The sequence below is a fragment of the Cetorhinus maximus genome, chromosome 9 (assembly GCF_964194155.1).
Source record: "Cetorhinus maximus chromosome 9, sCetMax3.hap1.1, whole genome shotgun sequence".
NCBI lineage: Eukaryota > Metazoa > Chordata > Chondrichthyes > Lamniformes > Cetorhinidae > Cetorhinus > Cetorhinus maximus.
In genome coordinates, this window is record NC_135887.1 from 21,121,435 (window position 1) to 21,142,549 (window position 21,115).

At 43.1% G+C, this 21,115-nt stretch overlaps 1 protein-coding gene across 1 annotated transcript in view; it reads left to right on the forward strand.

Annotated features, from left to right (window-relative positions):
* brip1 (BRCA1 interacting helicase 1) overlaps positions 1-21,115 on the forward strand; it is a 320,064-nt gene that overhangs the window by 83,751 nt on the left and 215,198 nt on the right. Inside the window, exon 14 of the mRNA XM_078548234.1 lies at positions 3,007-3,168. Within this exon, the coding sequence (XP_078404360.1) occupies positions 3,007-3,168 (162 nt within the window). The remainder of the gene's footprint in view (positions 1-3,006; positions 3,169-21,115) is intronic.

Consider the following 21,115-nt stretch of genomic DNA (forward strand, 5'->3'; position numbering starts at 1 on the left):
TCTCCAGGGACACACACCAAGACAAGCATCAACTGCAGCTGGAGGATCATCAACTCTGAAAGATGCTCTTAAGTCGGCCCGAAACTTGTTGGTCTTGGACCATAAGACATTGGAGCAGAAATTAGGCCATTGGGCCCATCGAGTCTGCTCCGCCATTCAATCATGGCTGATAAGTTTCTCAACCCCATTCTCCCGCCTTCTTCCCATAACCTTTGATCCCCTTACCAATCAAGAACTTATCTATCTCGGTCTTAAATACACTCAATGATCTGGCCTCCACAGCCTTCTGTGGCAATGAATTCCATAGATTCACCACTCTCTGGCTAAAGAAGTTTCTCCTCATCTCTGTTCTAAAAGGTCTTCCCTTTACTCTGAGGCTGTGCCCTCGGGTCCTAGTCTCTCCAATAATGGAAACATCTTCCCCACGTCCACTCTATCCAGGCCTTTCCGTATTCTGTAAGTTTCAATCAGATTCCCCCTCATCCTTCTAAACTCCGTCGAGTATAGACCCAGAGTCCTCAAAGGTTCCTCATACGTTAAGCCTTTTATTCCTGGGATCATTCTCGTGAACCTCCTCTAGACCCTCTCCAGGGCCAGGACGTTCTTCCGAGATACGGGGCCCAAAATTGCTCACAATATTCTAAATGTGGTCTGACCAGAGCCTTATAAAGCCTCAGCAGCACATCCCTGCTTTTATATTCTAGTCCTCTCGAAATAAATGCCAACATTGCATTTGCCTTCCTAACTACCGACTCAACCTGCAAGTTAACCTTAAGAGAATCCTGGACTAGGACTCCCAAGTCGCTTTTCACTCCAGATTTCTGAATTCTCTCCCCATTTAGAAAATAGTCTATGCCTCTATTCTTCCTACCAAAGTGCATGACCTCACACTTCCCCACGTTGTATTCCATCTGCCACTTCTTTGCCCATTCTCATAACCTGTCCAAATCCTTCTGCAGCCTCCCCGCCTCCTCAATACGACCTGTCCCTCCACCTATCTTTGTATCATCTGCAAACTTAGCCAGAATGCCCTCAGTTCCTTCATCTAGATCATTAATGTATAAAGTGAAAAGTTGTGGTCCCAACACTGACCCCTGCGGAACTCCACTAGTCACCGGCCGCCATCCTGAGAAGGACCCCCTTATCCCCACTCTCTGCCTCCTGCCAGACAGCCAATCTTCTATCCATGCTAGTACCTTGCCTCTAACGCCATGGGCTCTTATCTTACTGAGCAGCCTCCTGTGAGGCACCTTGTCAAAAGCTTGTTTTCCAGTGGAAAGAGTTGTCCCCGACCCAGTGTTGCAGACTGGCACATTCCAAGGTCCAGAACTACGTGCTGAGGGACGCACTAAAGCTTGGGGCAGCCGCCGCAGAGGTGCAATGGGGAAAGGTCGCTGTCTAAGACCTTTCAGCCATAGTGCACCGAGGAGGCTGGGAATTGTATAGTCACCTCGGGCTGTATGACTCACATTGAACATATGCAGTGAATATTACATGTATCACAATCGTATTGAAGCACCTCAGAGTGCAACATGATCTATGTAGACAACTTAAATACCATTGCACTGTCTGCTATGACCATTTTGAAATGTCTGTAATGTTCCTTGATTGTATTTAAGCACCTCAGGGTACGACCTGATCTATGTGGAAAACTTGAATATTATTGCTCCTTTTGTGATGGCCATTTTAAAATGTTTTGTAATGTTCTTTTAGATATTTTATGAATAAAGTATATTTTTGCGAAAAAAAAGTTAGGGATGGGCAACAAATGCTGACCTCGCCAGTGATACCCACATCCCTTGAAAGAATAAAAAAAAATCAGGGATTTAACGTGACCCAATCTGATATGTATGGCTTAGTACCACATAATGCAATGCATTTACTTAAGAAGCTATTGGGGAAGCTTTAAAGTAAATTCTAAAGAATAATAACATTTTACTGACTCTGGCAATAATGTAGTTAATCAAGAAAAAAAACTAATGTGGCATGACAGCTATCAAAACTTAACCAGATTATGTCTTGTGTATAATGAGTGATGTCTTTGATAAAGGCAAAATACTGCGGATGCTGGAAATCTGAAACAAAAACAAAAAATGCTGGAAAATCTCAGCAGGCCTGACAGCATCTGTGGAGAGAAAGACAGAGTTGACAGCATCTGTCAGAGCCCTGAAGAAGAGTCATACGGACTCGAAATGTTAACTCTGTCTTTCTCTCAACAGAGATGTCTTTGAGGCTGTTTCATGTATTTACTACTCTCACTTAAGTCTTGGATTAAACTATTAATTGAGATCTGAGGGAGCAAATAATTGTATATTTTCTTTATCAGTCTTTGTCAGTAATAGTATGACATCTTCAGTGTGTTTAAGTTTTCTAGTCACTGAGAACTATGTTTTAAATCTTTGTTATCCTCATTATATTTGGTTTCACTGGGTTCCAGATATGTGCCTCTTTACTATGGTCATGACCTTTATGTTCTCATCTGCTAGTTCTTACCAATGTAATTTTATTCTGCTCTTCCCACACCATGACTTTTCCTGGTTTCATCCCCATTCTGCTAGCCTCATATTCTCCATCACTCTTCCATTTCTAATTTTAGTGGGATGCAAGTGCTGAAGGCAGATTATTGAGGCGCATTGCCAAAAGCATGGCAGCTATACAAGATGCCACTCCTAGAACAAATTTTAGACTTGACAGTGAAAGGCATACAGCTTTGTTATTTCACACTAAGATTTAGAGTAGAAGTTGGATGACACAGTAGACAGGTTGTTCATCCATTGATATACAATGTTAAGGGTGGGGTGGTACAAATATAGCCTGTTGTAAAATTCAGAGATGAGGAAAAATTTTGCTAGATATGATGTAGAGAGAGACTATCACACAAAAAAGTCATCCCGTGTTACTTATGTAAACACAAATGGGTCTATTTGTTATAATGTCAGTTTGGGACAAGATAAATTCTTTAAGTCCTAAATTCCTGCACCAGTAACTGACTTTATTTTTCTCTAGGTATGGGTAGGAACAATTGGAACAGGACCAAATGGGCGAAAACTCTGTGCCACTTTCCAACACACAGAGACATTTGAATTTCAGGACGAGGTTGGAGGTTTGCTGCTGAAGATTTGTCAAGCTGTCACTCAGGGAGTACTCTGCTTTCTACCTTCATACAAGGTAATAATAATAAACAATATTTCACCAATCGCTTCTAAGAACCTTGTAGTGTGATGTAGCCAAGTATTTCCTTCTAATAATGTAGCCTTATGATGCTGTCCACTGCAAAATAGCACATTTTTGCACACTTAGAAAATATTCTAAATTGTAAAGGGACAACTGTCATCTATGTGCTGTTATTTTACTTGGCAAAGCCAGTTAGCCAGTCATGTTTTCATAAAAGCAGTGACGCTGATTTCAATGCAAGTATTTCTAAAATACCTTTTTACAGCTGTCATTTCAAAATCCAATGGTTGCATTCAGCACTCCATATTTGTTTTGTTTCAATTTGAAAGTTAAGATGAAGTTATAGACAGTTACAAAATAAAATGGAGAAAAGATAGATGGGAAATAAAACTGAAGATAAGTTATAAATAAAAACAGGAAATGCTGGAAAAACTCAGCAGGCCTGGTAGCATTTGTGGAGAGAGAAGCAGAGTTAATGTTTCAAGTCCCTATGACTTTTCTTCAGAGCTAAAGAGAAGTAGAAATGTGATGAATTTTATACTGTTTAAGACGGAGTGGAGCAGATGAAGCAAGATATAAGGTCAGGGATAGGTGACAGCTAAGGAGAGATTGACAAAGATGTCATGGGCACAAGACAAAGGGAGTGTTAATGGTAGTGGTAAAGAGTAAAGAAGGTGCTGATGGTGGTACAAAGGTAAGATAGCAGAAAGTATTAATAGCAGAACAAGGGTCAGTGCTCTGTGAAAGCACAACACAGAAACAAGTGACAGATAGCCCTGTGGGGGGAGGGGGGTTTGGGTAAAAAGTATTTTAAAAAATGAATAAAAGAATAAAATAAAAATAAATAAATAAAGAGGATTTAAAAAGGGGCCAAAAAAGAGGTGAAAGTTCCTGGTCTGAAGTTGTTGAACTCAATGTTAAGTCCAGAAGGCTGTAAAGTGCCTAATCGGAAGATGAGGTGCTGTTCCTCCAGTTTGCCAAGTACAGACATGTGGGCATGAGAGCAAGATGGTCTGTTGAAATGGCAAGCTACAGGAAAATCACAACAGGTGGGAGCATTACCCAGACCTTTTGGAGAGCAGGAGAGTAATTTGTTGGAAGTACACTCTTCCTAGTTTCATCTGTTCCTTTAAAGCAAATGTGTATATAGCAAATATCACAGACACTTTTATTCTGAGAAGAAAAATAATGAATAATTGAACAAGCTAGGACTGGCACAATTTGTTAGATACAGCTTTTCCACCAGAAAGATCTATTCAAATCCAATGTAGACTAAAGGGATATAAGTATACTCTCTCTGATAACTGTAAAAGCCAAGTTAAATGAGCTTTGTATGTTGTGACTGATCTCGACACTGATATAACAAGTGATAATTTTAGTGGTAAAACTGCTGTTGTGAACTCTTTTGTTTTCCATTTATGAATAATCAAGAGATGTCGGGGATGGCGGGGTCAAGTGGAGATACTGCAGCTTAAAGCGTAGTGATTGCACTATTAATATAATTGTGTTGAAAGAGTCAGAGGAACTGTTATTGTGAGACTCTGATGTTGACAATATATGGAGAAAATTTAAAACTATGGGTGGAATCGTCCCAGATTTGCACTAAGTACAGTAGCAGGTGGGAGAAAGGACGTTTTACCCACCGGCTGCAATGGCAGCTTTTTGTATTAAATCGTCCCCTTCCTGGTATGTCCCACCTCATTAATAATGTGTTCCTGGGAAACACACTGGGTCACTGGTGTGGCGGCTGATTCACCCATCCTGCTGTCGCCTCAGGCCTTCAGTAATCCGGGTGCCATTTTTAAAGGGTGTGCCTGCAGAGAGCCGGCACTCTCTAAGGGATTGGAATTTGCTGCAAAGTCATGGCTGCCAAAGGGAGGAAACATGCTGCCCCCCAAATTTAGCAACATCTCCTTCGAGTGCCGACTGGATGCAGTGGAGGCCCACCGCCAAGTCCTCTATCCCAGCTCTGAGTGAAGACCAGCAAGCAAGGCCACCATTCCAGCATGGGAGGCAGTGGCAGCGGTGGTCAGCTCCAACGTTCTGCAAAAGAGGACAGCATCCAGTGCAGGAAGAGAATGAATGCTCTCATCTGTTCTGCCAGCATAAGTCAACCAACTCATCACTCTCAACTCACAAACCCATGACACATCCACAGGGATCTTGCACATCAAGGGACAACACCACGAACTCTCACACACCCCTCACCTCCAACAGGCTCATATCCTCTGGAGCTCGCATCCTCATCCCATCCATGGCTCCGCTCACCACACAAACATCTCACACAGCGCTATGCTCACACACTCTCCATCTGTTTTCATGCAGGAGTAGCTGGCTCACAACAGCAGGGAGAGGTCCCAGACTAGGAGTGGAGTGGCCCACATTAGGTCCCTCACTCACTTTGAGAAGCGTGCCATCGCGCTGACTGGTGAGGACATGGACTGTGTCTGTGGTGACGGTGAGGTCGGTGGTGAACACCCATGTGAGGATCCTGTAACACATCATCCCTCAACGTAACTGTGAGTGCTCTCTCTCCTGCTTTTGATTCTACTGCCATGCAGTAATTATCTCTACTTTGGTTCACAGTGAGCTCTCAAGCGACCGACACCCTCAGCCAGGCAGCCCTTCAGCTCCAGCCAGGTCCTCACCTCCAGCCAAAAAGACACCTCCTCCACTGAAGAGCTGGAAATAAGCAGCCTGGAAGGCCCGTCACAGCACTTACACCCTCTACCAGCGCAGAGAGACACACCTTGGTGGGACCTAAATCTAGAGCAGGCTTGGGTTTGCAATCTTGTGGTCACTGCACGGGCACATGTCCGCAGCAGGAGGAGGCAGGCTCAGCCAAGCTCCCCCAGCAGTTCTCCGAGTGCCAGGAAGAGGCATCTGTGAGGTCCGAATCAGATGACAAACCTTTAGCCTTCCAGCTGATTGTGGAGAGTCAGAAGAACGCGGGGGGAAACCACACAGAGCTGTTGGAAGCCCTCAACACAGTGGCATGTGAGTCGGAGGCGTGTGTCTGCCTGCTCTCTGATGAAGTGGTGCCCACATGTGCACACATTGAGGCCTCCATGGGATGGTGGATGCCATTGAAACCCTGGTCCAGCAGAACGTGGAAATGCACGCAGACCTGCACCCCATCGCGGTAGCCATGGATGAGTTCCTGTAATGGCAACGCAAGGGGAGACGGAGCACCTCGACATCCCTCCAGGTGCTCCTTCCCCTCAAGGAGTCAAGCCGGGGCCCTCGGGCATCCGAGGAGCAGCAGCTGGACACCTCAGGGTCATCCACTCAGGAATCTCAGTGGCTGTCCTCTCCCTCTGAGACCCCTTTGCCTATGACACCCTCAACCTTGTCCGCTGTCACCGCTAAAGGAGCAGCTGGCCCACAGGAGGACAGCCAAAGCAAGCTGGAGCCCTCAAGGCCTTGGCTGTTCAGAGGAACTGCATCAAAGTCATCAGAGGCAACAGGGCCAGCCAATGCACATACTGTCTCCACCCCTCCTGCGGATTCCAGGGCAGCACCTCGAAGAAGTAGTAGGCCTAGAAAAGTTAAGAATTTCTGATCACAAGTGGTTACACGGGTGAACACATTTTGTCACTTTATAACCTGAAAATATATTCACTTTCACTGAATAATGTGTAATGGTGAACTTCAGCTTCATTGTCAGCTTCGCGAGTCCTCCCCCTGCATCCCCCCAACTAGCAGTTCAACTGCATACTACCAGCCCACGAGTGATTCTGGAGGAAGAAGTGTGTGTGTAGCCGGGCCTTTTGGAGCCTTGTGCAAGCATTGTCCCACGCACATGGAACCTTCCTCAATCACACCCATCTTACCGTCCCGAGCACTTTCAATGCTGCCTGCTTGGGTTCTCTTTCAGTTATCCATCTGAGCTGACCTGGATCTCCACCCACTTACTGATCGCACTCCCATGCAGCACCTGTGCCCGCCCAAAACGAGACTCCTCTCACTTACGATTTCAAAAACTCAGCTGCCCCCGTCTTTTCCCCTCTCCCAGTCACCCATTTCCTTTCCCCCATCACTGTTGACTCACCTTCCACCTTCCCATGTTCACCTACCAACCAGAACCCTTTCCAGGATATCCAGGTGAACATGCATGTTCCCTACCTTCCTGAGAATCCCTCTCCCATCCACATTGACCGCCCAACCTCCTCCTTCCCACCTCCTGGGTCTATGTCTGCTTCAGAGTCCCCACCAACCACCCTTGCCATCCCTTCTACCACTACAGTCGCACCCTCACCCTACCACCCTTCCGGCTCACTATCCCCTCTAATGCTCACCATTCCCTCCTACCACGCCCACTCTCAGTTCGCTCCCCACGAGGCAGCCATTGACTCCATGGACTCCTACCTTGCACGTTCACCTGACCATCCTCCCTCCACACCCTCCTCCACCTTTACTCCGTCCCCGAACTCCTTCCTTTCCCTGGACTCCTTCAACCCTCTGAACTCCTTCCTCCCCCTGGTTCACTCCCACCCCCCCAAACTCCTTCTGTTACACCTGCCTCACCCCTTATACCTAGCTCCCCAGCTGCCACATTCTCCCCCGTTACACCCTCCTCCCCTGTACACCCCCACATCACCCTGACACCTTCGCTACCCCCTTCCCTGTCGTACACTTCGTCTCCCAGTCAAACCTAGACATTCCTTCCCCAGCCCCTCCGGCTATCACTTGTAGCAGCCCATAGCCAAGATCACAGTGTCCCGAAGCAGACCCCAGACATCAACGGAAACCTCCCACCTTCTGTGAGCTGCTTCGCAGTGGAGCCACGAACATGAGAATCCACCCAGCATGTGATGCACGTGTTCCTCCAGGGTCTGGTAGCTGTAGGGCTCCAGCATCTTTTGCTCCTCTGATGTCTGTGATGTGAGCAAGGCTGTAATGGTAAGTCCCAACTTCTGTACGTCACATTTGTGAAGACATGTTCTGGACTGGCATGTTTTCCCACCGACTTGGCTGGTAAACTTGACGTGGGGGGATAATTCCGGCGTAAAGGTTAAATGATGAGATGCAAATGCATTGAAATTAGGTTCCTGACGTCCAGCGTTGGGAAAGGTGGCCCGCCATTGATGTGTGGAGCGGACAATCGCAAACTGGTTTCGTGACAGTGTGAAACCGATTTTTGGCCTTCTCACCATGTTGTCTGCTCACGCCCATCATAACACCTGATGCCAATAGGGGTGAAAAATTCCGGCCAATGTGTTTGTTTTTGCGTGGCTATATTTTTTCCTTGAATGATTTTTATTGAGGTGTACACTCTTGGCAATTGGGGCAGGGAAATAGCTAATCACTATATAAACGGAGATGCAGAAGAGAGCAATTTGACTTTTCCCTTGACTTCAATAGGAACGCATTTAAACACTGTTAAATGCCTTCCCTCACAGTGTAGCTGGGAATAAGAACAATAATCTTAAAATCAGAGCTGGGCCATTCAGGACAGCAGTTGGGATCCACTTGTTCACGCAAAGGATGGCGCAAGTGTAGATGGTAACTCAAGTAATCATTTTAAATCTGAGGTCAATAGATTTTTGCTAGTTAATGGTATTAAAAGAGATGGAACAACGTTCCTTGTTAGCAGCATGATTGTACAGCAATCCAAAAGTTCCTGCGTGGACTGTGCACAAGTTGACCCCTTTAAGATACCACGTGTACATGGCTGCGCAAATAAATTTAAAGAAGGTGAGCACTTTAATCACCCGTGCACTGCAAAAATAAATTGGGGGAGTGTTGATTATGGAGTCAAGGTTGGTAAATGGAGTTAGGATGCTGATCAGCCATGATTTCTTTGAATGCCCGAAAGACTGAAGGAGCTGATTGGCCTACTCCTGTTACTGTATTCCTAACTCGTATTGTGAAATTGAAGACATGATCATTGCTTTGCCACTAGGCATCAGTGCTCTTAAAACTGTGTCAAATGTTTTGCTGCAGGTTAAACTAAAATTGTTTTGAATATTTTACCATTATATTTCTATTAAGTGAGCTTCTATTTCATTTGATTTATTGCACCAGTTTTTAAACAATTTTTTTCTGAGCATGTTCCATGAGCATCAAGCTCATTTTAGTATCCTATCCGAGTGACATTCTTAATATGGTGGCTTAACTGGTGGGTGTCGATGCACTCTTTGATCCTGGTCAACATCACAGTCCTGTCGTTACAAACATGCACAATCCTAGCAGTGACCTGTGGATCTTAATTAGAAGTGGAAACTCTGCCAAATTTTCCCCTTTCACTTCCTGGGCATTGAGGCCAATTGTAATACTCCTGTTGCGAGTTGGGCTGAAACTAAGTAACAGCAAAGATCTGAGATCTTCCTGTCTATATGGTTAAGCTCACACACTTCTTTAACCAACTGAGCCACCAGGGATTCTTTTTAAAAGTAGAAGATAAAAATGCTGGGAATTATTTGTCTTCTCAAACCAGCTCACCAAGTTGTTTATTGGGGAGAACATGTAGAGTGTGTGACCAGCCAATATTTACTTCTACCTTGTCCTTTAAAGGCATATATTTCTTGCTTGAGGTGGAGCCCCATGGGTGGGGAACATGTTTGATACATCACTTAATGTTCGTGCATGACACTGAGTTTCGATAGGCCTCCTGACCATAGAGATCAATTTTGATCCTGTCTTTACCTGGCACCTGCAGGTGCACGTGAGCAAGAGTTACTGGATAACCGTTAGAATTGGAAACTATGGGAAATTTTATTCCCATTTCTTAAGGAAGTCAAGATCAATTGTAGCAAGGCTAACTAACTCTCCAGGTGACATTAACGCATATAGCATAGATGGGGAATTGAACTATCTTAGTCTGCAAGGCCCAATTGTGTGCTGACTTAACCAGGTGAGCCATTGGGAGAACCAGGAATTGAGGTTAGTTTTTGAAGTGCATTTACTTATCTCCAGTTAGAAGATTAACTGCAAATTGTACTGTGAAACAATAATGTAATTTACGGCTTTGTAATGCAGTGGTGTATCACTGCTTACTGTGTAGAATGTTAGGCAACAAGATCACAGCCATATTTCCATACAATGCGGGTCCTTGATCTCAGCTGTTGGGAGAAGCATTGAACAGGAATGGTTGGTTCATTAGTTGATAATGGAACAGTATTGCCTGGAAACTTGCCAGCTTTCTCAAACAGAAAATAGGTCAAGGAAACTTGAGGAAAAGAAGAAAATTACTTTGAAAGCTGAGGCAATAAAAATATTTAGAAATCTGACAGTCGAGTCTAATAATAGGTCAAAAAGTAATTGAAATATGTTTATACTGGCTGATTTGACATATCTAAATCAAGTACATTTTTAATAGTATAGTTCAAGATGTGTAAAAGAAGTTATATACTTGAAGCAGTTACTTAACGTGGTTGCACTTAACAGAATTTTCTATAGAAGTGGGAGAAAATTTTGGCCTAAAACAAAATAATTGTATTTGTCTGATGTAAGTTCAATTATTTCATTAAATCCTATTGACATTGCAGAATAATTGATTTAATTAAATGTAGCAGTGTCTGGTGTTAGCAAATATCTCAGTTAAAGCTTTGCCTGGATCGCATACTGAAACAGATGCCCCATTAACTGTTTAAGATCTAATAACAATAGCTTGAGACTTCAGCATCCTAGTGTGCGTGTAATGTAGTTTCTGTGAAGATCCATCAGATGGCTGCAAAGGACAAGATTTGTAGTTGTCGGCACCCTTCTGTCTATGAAAGATGATGGACACACAGCAAACAATCTATTTCAGATGGGGTGTCTTCATATTGTACACCTTTGCTGATGGCTGAAGAGGCCAATCCTTGAGAGGCAGGTTCTGCCACAAGTGCTGCACATGAAGCTTCCAAGTGTCATTGTATTTGTTGTTTACAAGGCATTGGCACTTTTTTCCAAGCTGCAAGCATCCCTGAAGAGGAGCTTTTTGAGTCCCACTGGTTGTTTGGCTCCAGCTACCTCACCATACCGAAAGTTCTTGGATATGCGACTGCCTTCCATCCTGCGGACATGCCCGAGCCAATGAAGCCAACTTTGTTTGATGAGTGCTTGGGAAGTTAACAAACTTGGGAGCTTTGCCTTTGAGAGAATTGCCGCATTCATGATTTTGTCCTGCCAGGATATACCCCTACTGTGCTACAGACATTGAAGGTGGAGCTTCTTTTCCTGACACCTGTGTCATCCACGTTTCACAGCCATACAACAAGGTGCTGAGAATAGAGGCCTTATAAAGCCTCAGCTTATTTCTAAGGGTCAGCTTGATATTATTCCATGCACGTTTCGTAAATCGGTCAAAGGTGGTAGCTGCTTTCCCAATGTGTAAATCAAGCTCTGCATTGAGAGACAGTTTGTCTCACCGTAAAGACAGAATTTGCTAATCACTTTCAGTAGGGTGTTCTTTAGTATGATCGGGGCGGAAATGCAAAACCTTGTTCCATGATCACGGTTTTCTTGAGGCTTATAATCAGAGAGAACAAGTTACAAGCATAGGAGAAATAGTCCATGAGTTTTTGTAACTGAGGAGCTGTGATGGACAGCCAATTTTCCCTAAAATCTTGCAGAGCCCAACTCTGCTAACGGTGTCAAATGCCTCAGTGAGATCAATGAAAGTAAGGTAAAGAGGCATATCCTTGTAGCTGGTGTATGGAGAAGATTGTATCCACAGTAGATCTGTCAGCACAGAAAACATACTGTACTTCTGGGTGCACTTGGTCCGCAAGTAGATGAAGAGCTATAACTTCTGAGCTCCAGGGCAGTGTAGCCGAGTGGGTAGGCCAAAGATGCGCTGGGGAATCCCCACTCCACCCCGCCCCCCCGAGAAGTTTCCAGGTAATGATTGCACGACAATTGCCCAGGCAGTTCAAACTTTCTTTTGGCAATTGCCCTGTACTGGGAGCTATCTGAAAATGCGATTTGAATCACAAACCTCGGATGGTTCCAACTGTCTTGCAGTCATGCTTAACTAGAAGAATTAAAACCACTTCTAGCTTCTGAACTATAACAGTGACCCACCCCAACCCCCCATGCGACCCCCCCCCATGGTCCCACCACAAGTCCCCGATTCCCCCCCCCCTCCCACCACCCACTCCTGGGCCCCCGCTACTCTGCCCCAACTACCCCACAGACCCAGCCTGATCCACAACCCCCTGCCAAATCCTATCCACTTACCTTATGCACTTACCTTCTCTCTGGCTTGCCAAAGTAGCTGGACCTTTAAACTTACCTGCTTTACAGAAGCTGGTGCCGTCAAAAAAGGGGGCATGGCTTACTTTCGATTGATCTGCCCTCAGGAACTCGTTGCGCTACACAGATCTTGCTTGGCCTGAGTCGGAAGGTCAGGCGAGATAGCAGTGGCTGGATTTCAAGGTAAATAATTATGAGTGGAGTGGCAATGCGACTCAATTGCCATGCCACAGGAAGTTACAGGCCAAAGTCTTTTAAGTATGACCCTAGCAAAGGCCGCCCTGGTGACGCTAAGGAGTGAGATGCCCCTGTTGTTTCCGTCTCCTCTGTCGCATTTGTTTTTTTCTTCTTCATCTTACGGGATATGGGTGTGATGATTTTTGTATTACACATCTCTTCTGGAACAGAGACTACTTGTCAGCAGAGAAAGAGAAGGGCATAAAAGGTGCAGCAATAAACAGGACCCTCTGTGCTTGAGCAGTTTGGCTAGGATTCCATCTTTGCTGGGTGCCCAAGTGATGAGGGTTCTTCATCTAACTCATCCATGACAGGAAGATGCGGGAGAGCATCAAGCATGGTCTGAATGATATCCGATTTACAGGAGTATAGCTAACAGCAGTATTCAGCCCAGTGGGACATCTGTTTACTTCTATCAGTGAGTACTTCATCATCTGCCAACTTCTGGAGAACAATTTTGATGACAGTAGGACCATCTTTCATTGTGAGGGAATCTGTGTCTTTAAATTTTTTGAAAGAGACTTTAACTCAAACAGAAACTGAACCGAAAAGAGAAAAGGAAACAGAACAGGTAAACATAGAAAGGAAACTGACCCTCGTGGTTTCTAAGGAGGTAAGAAACAAACTGAGGTTTGGAAACCAAAACTTCTGGCCAGCCAACCAACCCTAGTTGAAAGATATATAATGACACAGATCAGTCCAACTTAGTAGTAGCAGCTGATGAGTCCACTGATGCAAGTTACAAGCAAGCTGAAGAAGATGGAGGCTAGATCCAGAAGCTGAGAATAGGCAATTATACAGTTGCTGTTACTGTTTCTGTTACTTGAAGATAATATTGGTGGATCTCGTCATCAAGACCAAGTTGAGCAGGTTCTGCAAATGTGTGCCATTTGTGGTGAAGACCATGCCCATGGAACTCAAGTTGGTTGTACGCTGCTGTCGACTGGGGATCAGATTAGCTCCTAGAAGGAGAAGAGCTGAAATTCCTCATGAGGAAGACGGAGTTTGAAGGACTTTGTGGCTGAGTGGATTGCTGAGCCAATTTGTTAGATCTGTCTTAGTTGCCATTTAATGTGCAACTTATAGCTTATATTTGACCACAATTTGCCTGATAATTCATGTTTAACTTGTTAACTCTGGATGTTATAGTATAGGATAGGTAGTATTTAGTGTTTGCTTCATTGACTCTTGCATAGTAAAAATTCCTCTGTTTATATCATGGAATCTTCCTTTAGTAAATAATTGGGATTTTGAATTTCTTCTACTTTTTAAAAAAAAAATTATTGCTCCCTGCTAAAACCATAACATCATACAAAGCTTGTAGATTTCCTTTGTCACAGGCAGTTTGGATTTCTTTACGTAAGTTGATCTATGTGCGTTATCTCCCTACCTTTTGCATGGCTGACTTGGCTACTTACAGAAAATGCAGCGTTTTAACTGTTGGGCTTATGTTGCGCATCATGTAGCCTTTGTTTTTTGCATCAATGGCAAATATCATCTTAGCTGAATAGCTCTCAAACCAGTCCTTTTGCAAGTTCCACCTTTATCAAATGATGATGCTTCTGCTGCCTTAAAGATGATTGAAGCCTAGAAGTCACGAAGCTCATCGATACCAGCATCGGCACTCCCTGGTAAACCTTTGGGTGGCAGTTGTTCTAATGATGGTGTGAAGTCCTAGGATTTGGCATTATTACATGTGCAAGGGATGTTGGTGTGTGCTGGGCTATCGTGTTCAGAATGTGAAACGTTCGTGAACTGATGCTGACAAGAGTGTTCGGTGTTGCAATCGGCTGCTGGGTGACGCTATGATACCTAGTGGCAATGTCTGCCCTGAAAGGAGTTGGTGATGCTGAGTTCATTCAAGACATAAAGCTCAAGAAGGCATTGTCTGTTACCATTGCTTTTGCTCACCCTGTGACAACCGAGGCACATAGGCCATGACTCGCAGTCTGCCCCAACACGTGCATTGAAGTCACCCAGGATGAATAATGTTATGATCCTTGGCCAGACCATGGGACGTGGAGGGGGGCGATCCGGTTAGGGACCCAATAATGTTTTGTCTAAAGTAGATAAAGTTGGAGATTCAAGACACTAAGTGAATAAAGCCCCAAGATTCCACGGAATTTGAATAAACAGAACGATAAAACAATTTTAAATATGTATCTTATACTCTGATAGTCAGGGTGAGTATGAATTAACAGGTGAACTGTGGTCAGACACACCACACTGCACAATAGATGGCAGATGCAACCAAATTAGATTCTGTGGATTTCTCAACAACCCATCCAGATGTTTGTCACATTGTGAGCCAACTAATTCTCACTGAAGCTTCGTCTTTCTCACGAGGGTTTCCAATCTCCACATTTGAAGTACTCACCTTGGAATCCTGTTCAAGAGTTACTCCCACTCAGACCCACTTCGCAGGGTTTCAACCCCAACTTCCGAGATTCCTTTCCCCTGGATCTCCGAGTACACTCAAGCTTCACCTTCCACGCACAATTTCAGATCTTTGGCAGTGCCAAACAGAACAGCACTGCCCCAAAGGGGTACCTTTGCCCAATGACCTGCAGCACAGAGTCACCAACCTTCGGCTGCCTTCTCAGATCTTCAGAGCTCCTTTCGTGCCCACTTTGCTCAAAGTCTGCTTCCTGCAGCTCGCTCTTGGACTCAGAGCCTGATACTCTGCTCCTTACTTTAACTTCACTAAAGGGACTTATTCCTGCCCCTGGCTTTTATCCCTTATCTGGGACTGCCTTTTGGGACCTCTCCCTATCCCCCTCCTGTGTCCTGCTTCCTGGAACACCTACAAGATAATGGTGCTCTGTCTCAGGTCACTTGACATGCCTTTTTGCACCGTTTTCTCTTCTTTTCCTTTTGTGCAAGCATGCAGGGCTGGTCCCTGGCCTGAAGAACATGGAATAAAAACCCGAGCTGCGCATGTGCAGCCAATTCCCAGCCGACGCATGTGCAAGAGGCGCGAGGATCGTCCGGAACCTCCAACCTTTAAACTAAGGTAAGTATTGGAATTCATCACAATAATCTGTCGCCATTTGGGATGCTTCTCAGAATTGTAGATTTGTAGGTGTGTTGTAAATTAATACCTCCAGCATTGCAATTTTAGTTTTGTTGCTGCATGTACTTTAGAGAATAAAGGACATGTTACTGATAACGGCATTCTAATTTCTATGGCCAATTTTGGAGGAGGGGAGACAAAGCAAAATAAAATGTCCATATTAATTTTGGCAATTGCTGACCCTTAAGGTTCAACATCTATTATCTGTGATTGATCTTGTTGATTCCGTGTTGTGCAGCCTTTGGAAATGTGATGCCCGATTGGTTTCACCCCTTCTCTAGTTATGCTTGTGTTTGGTTGACTAACAACAGGTTTAGAAAACGCATTTGTGGAATGGGGATCTTGGACTTGATCTCAAAACATGCTGCTCCTCAGGAGTTTTCAAATGCATAACCAAAGCTAACCAGTCTTAAACCTGTAACTGCATAGCATTAGTGATTAATTTGGTTTTAAAATACTAGAAAACCACTGCATGCATGCTCAGCTTTTATATTTAATCTACTTCATCCTGTACTGTTAACTCTTGCTAATTGCTAATTACCATAATACACAAGTTTGAAGGTGGTTTTCATAATTATATTTCTTGTGTCTGCAAAGCACATTATTACTTGTACAGGAACTATTTAGACACAGTGCAAACATCCTTCTGTAATCTTTATGAAATTTGTTTCCAGGCAGGTTTTGCAGTCATGCGCTATGCAGCAAAAAGTCTTCCTTAGCTGCAAAACCTAATGAGAATTTGCCTAGTGTTGTATTATAATGATTAAGAGTTTCTAATTTTTGGGGCCGTCGGTGAGGAAAGTGCTGACCAATGCCAGAAGAGAGATACTGCGTCATCCTAATGACTCATTGCACGTCCAGTAAGATGATGCAAGATATTTTTTACAGATCCTTAATTTTGGACAAGTGGAATTTTTAACTTTCCAGCCAGTTTGATTTGTGACCAAATCATTTGAATTGATCCCAGAATTTAATTGTGGAGGAAGGGATCTTATTTCAGCCTCTAAGGTTGCAATAATTGTAATACTTTAGAAATATTTTTGTAAACATGTTACAGACTGTCAGAAATTGTGTTTCATCCCCGCCCCGTCAATTAAAGTACCTCTGATATAGAAGACTTATGTTGTCTTGTGTTGATAGTGTTGCAGTTCATTGTGTGTTATTAAGAGATTATTTTCTCCTACCTGATCGCATGATCTGCAGCCAACCATTTCTCACTCGAGGCAAAAGCAGGTGATGTATACCATACTAAACAACAGACAGGAAGGATTGCTGTAGCATATGGGTTGCTTTCTAGCTTTGACCTTGCACCGAGAGTCCTGTGGCTTTATAACTTTGTATACACTGGCCCCAAACCCACTCAGAACCATGTGCATTTCTGTACCGAATCCTAACCATTTGTTTTGCATGTCATGGTTCTCTGCATTTAATTTATTGCTGTTAAGTGTATAACTAATTTTCAGCACTGTTTTACACAGTTAGCTGGCACATGTTTAATAAATAGTTATAAGGCATCTAGTACTGAAAGAAACACTGATTTTTTGTGAGAAACAGAGAATAGTTGGCCTTGGTAAGGTACTGCATTTATACAATTAGTGTACCTGACTGCATAGCTAGCACAAAGGACCATGTCATGAGTGTGTTATGTCTGTTTGCTCAGAATCTAGTGATTAAGTCTGACGTGCACTGTTATTAACATTTATTGTTGTCAGTGCAATGCAGCATGTCACAGGTCATGGGCCACTTCTTTGTTTAAGTTGAATTTTATAATGACAAAAGTACAATTTATAATTGCTTAAAGCGTTTTTAATATTGTTTCATTGGTTGGGTTCTATTGATGACTAATTACCATGGCATTTGAAGTATTTAATTGTGGTTATAGCACTGCAGATTATATACTTACAAGCCCAAATTATTATATGCATAACAGAATAGGCTTTCAAAAATTAATAGAGAAGAAATTTTGAACTTTGAGGAATATATTTGCACCCAACAACACATTATCGCTTTGTGGTGCAGTACATTTGAAGATGTGTTCAAATTAATGGTTTGCCCACAAGTTCTTGACCTTGCCCAAGGCGTCTCCATTAATTCTAAGCAAAAGTTACTTGTATCCTTATGGAAAGAAGAGAACTGAAAATTGAATTGCTGTGAATTTTTAAATTGCTTTTTGGGATGTGGGCAGTGCCTTAAAGGCAGCATTTTATTGCCCAGAGAAGGTGGTGATTAGCTTTCCCCTTGACCGGCTGCAGTCATTGTAATGGTACTCCCACAATGTTGTTGCATAGGGAATTCCACTTCCAAGATTCTGACCCAGCAATGGCAGATGATCACTGAAGTGTCCAAGTCAGAATATTGTGTGACTGAAACTTGAAAATGATGGTGTTCCCACAGTATGCTGCTCTTGTTTGTTCTTGGTAGAGTTTGCAGAAGAGGAATACGCTGCTGAAGTAACTTTGAGCTACTACATTCTGTAAATTGGACATACTGCAGCCAGTATGCCAATGGTGGAAAGGATAGACATTGAGTCCACTGTGGGAAGCGCTGTTTAAGTGAATTGCTGTGTCCTGGATGGTGTCAAACTTCTTAAACAGTTTTGCAGATGATCCACTCCAGATGAATGCTGAATATTCCATCACATTCCTGATGAGCCTTGTCATTGGTACAGATGCATTGAGAAGTCATGAAGTGTGTCAGTCCTTGCAGATTTCCCAATTTCTGTGCTGTTCTTATACGCTCAGTGTTGGATTGGCGTGTTCATTTCTGCTTCTGGCCAATGGTAATCGAGGATATTTGTGGGAGTCTTAATGATGGTTTGCCATTAAACACGAAGGGGAGATGGCTGAGCTTTCTCTTGCATGAGATAATTACCTGACACTTATGTGGTTGCCCACCAGGTCTTAGCAGCTGATTAGTGTGACATATTTAAGTGTTTTTTCCTGTTGGACAGAATTCTCTTGGTACAAACAAAAAGAAAATAACTTGGAAGTGATGAACAAAATATTATAAATATGTTTAGATATGGTTCAAAATTTGTTTCTGATGTCTTCTAGAAGATACAACTTGTAATTGTCACCTTATAGCTCAAGTCAGGAAGGTTTTAAACCTACATCAAGTCTACACTATAAAATAGTTAATTCTCTCTTTGAATAGTTAGAAACAAATAATTGAATTTGAATGTTAACCTTTTGGGAACTCTGACAACATTTACAAACAAAAAAATAAACTTGTTATAATTTTGGAATTTAGAAAATACTAACCTTTGCTTTTCTGTAAGTTTTCTTCAAAATATTGACGGACTAATGAAAGTTATTTATTAATTTTCAGAAGTGCTGCTTTCTGTTGGATTTTTTTTGTTTTGTTTTGAATGAAACTAGGTTCTGTCCACATGCTATGTTTGATTCGTAGATCTGTCGGTGCTGCTTTACAAGTTGTCAGTTGGAGACTAGTCTTGGGATACAGTCTCTAATTTTCCTTCCAGCTAGAATTTTCCACTTGCAGCCTATCTTCCAGTCACAATTGATAATTCTCTGTGGATATGTGACAGACTGGGAACTTTTTCAAAACTGTTACTGGTACTTGGGGCTTATGGCAAGCATCTTGCATGATCAGAAAGTGAAAGGCAATAAATGTTTTCTTTTATACAAACAAGCAGCGTAGATGGTCTAAGTAGTCCAAGGGGAAGTAAACCTAGGAAGGCTTTTATTTTTCTGACAGTAGTAACAGGTATCAAAATGTGCTGAATTCCAATATTATGCTTCATTTCTGTATTCAGTGCCCAACAATTAAAGTCTGTATTGAAATAGGGCTATAGTGCAAAAGGCAGAAATTTGTTGATTAAGTGTTATGCTGGTCCTATGGTTGGCATATAATTAAACTGATCCATTACTCAATTCTGTACATGCGTCAGTTGGATACCAGTTAGATATTAGTATTGGTCTAAATCGTTGAAGGAGGCTATTTTATCTTGCTGATAATCCATTCATGATTTTTGTTGTCATATAATATGTCTTGATTTTGAGGTTTGGAAATAACCATGCAAAAACTACGGTTGTCATCTCCCATAAAGGAACAGGGCGGCGGGATTGATTATTATATTTTCAAAAAGAACATAGGGTAGAATTTTACACCTTGCGGGTGGGCAGGGTAGAATTTTACACCTTGCGGGTGGGCCCGTACCCGACCCGAATGAAGGTGAAATAGTGTGAACTGACGTCGAGCGAGCGTCCCGACATCATCCAGCATGCAAGCAATCTTCGGGTTGGCAGGCACGCGCTGGTAAGACTATAACACTATAAGATATAGGAGCAGAAGTAGGCCATTCAGCCCATTGAGTCTGCTCTCCCATTCAATGAGATCATGGCTGATCTGATAATCTTCAACTCAACAAAGAAATGGCTGACCAACTAAATACATACTTTAGTTATGTCTTCACAAAGGAGGACACAAATAACATACCAGAAATATTGGGGAACACAGGATTTAGTGAGAGGGAGGAACTGAAAGAAATCAGTATTAGTAGGGAAATGGTGTTGGAGAAATTGATGGGATTGACGGCCGATAAATCCCAGGGCCTGATAATCCACATCCCAGAGTACTTAAGGAAGTGGCCCGAGAAATAGTGGATGCGTTGGTGGTCATCTTCCGAGATTCTACAGACTCTGGAACAGTTCCTACAGATTTGAGGGTAGCTAATGTAACCCCACTATTTAAAAAGGGAGGCAGAGAGGAAACAGGGAATTATAGACCAGTCAGCCTGTCATCAGTAGTGGGGAAAATTCTAGAGTCCATTATAGAAGATTTAATTTCTGAGCCCGTGGAAAACAATAGCAGAATCAGACAGGGTCAGTACGGATTTACGAAAGGGAAATCATGCTTGACAAATCTACTGGAATTTTTCGAGGATGTAACTAGTAGAGTTGATGAAGGGGAGCCAGTGGATGTAGTTTATTTGGACTTTCAGAAGGCTTTTGACAAAGTCCCACATAAGAGATTAGTGTGTCAAATTAAAGCGCATGGGATTGGATGTTGTGTATTGAGATGGATAGAAAACTGGTTGGCAGACAGGAAACAAAGAGTAGGAATAAATGGGTCTTTTTCCGAATGGCAGGCAGTGACTAGTGGGGTACCGCAGGGATCGGTGCTGGAACCCCAGTTATTCATAATATATATTAATGATTTAGATGAGGGAATTAAATGTAATATCTCCAAATTTGCAGATGACACAAAGCTGGGTGGGAGGGTGAGCTGTGAGGAGGATGCAGAGATGCTTTGGTGTGATTTGGACAAGCTGAGTGAGTGGGCAAATGCATGGCAGATGCAGCATATTATGGATAAATGTGAGGTTATCCACTTTGGTAGCAAAAACAGGAAGGCAGATTATTATCTGAATGGCTATAAATTGAGAGAGGGGAATGTGCAACGAAACCTGGGTGTCTCGTGCACCAGTCG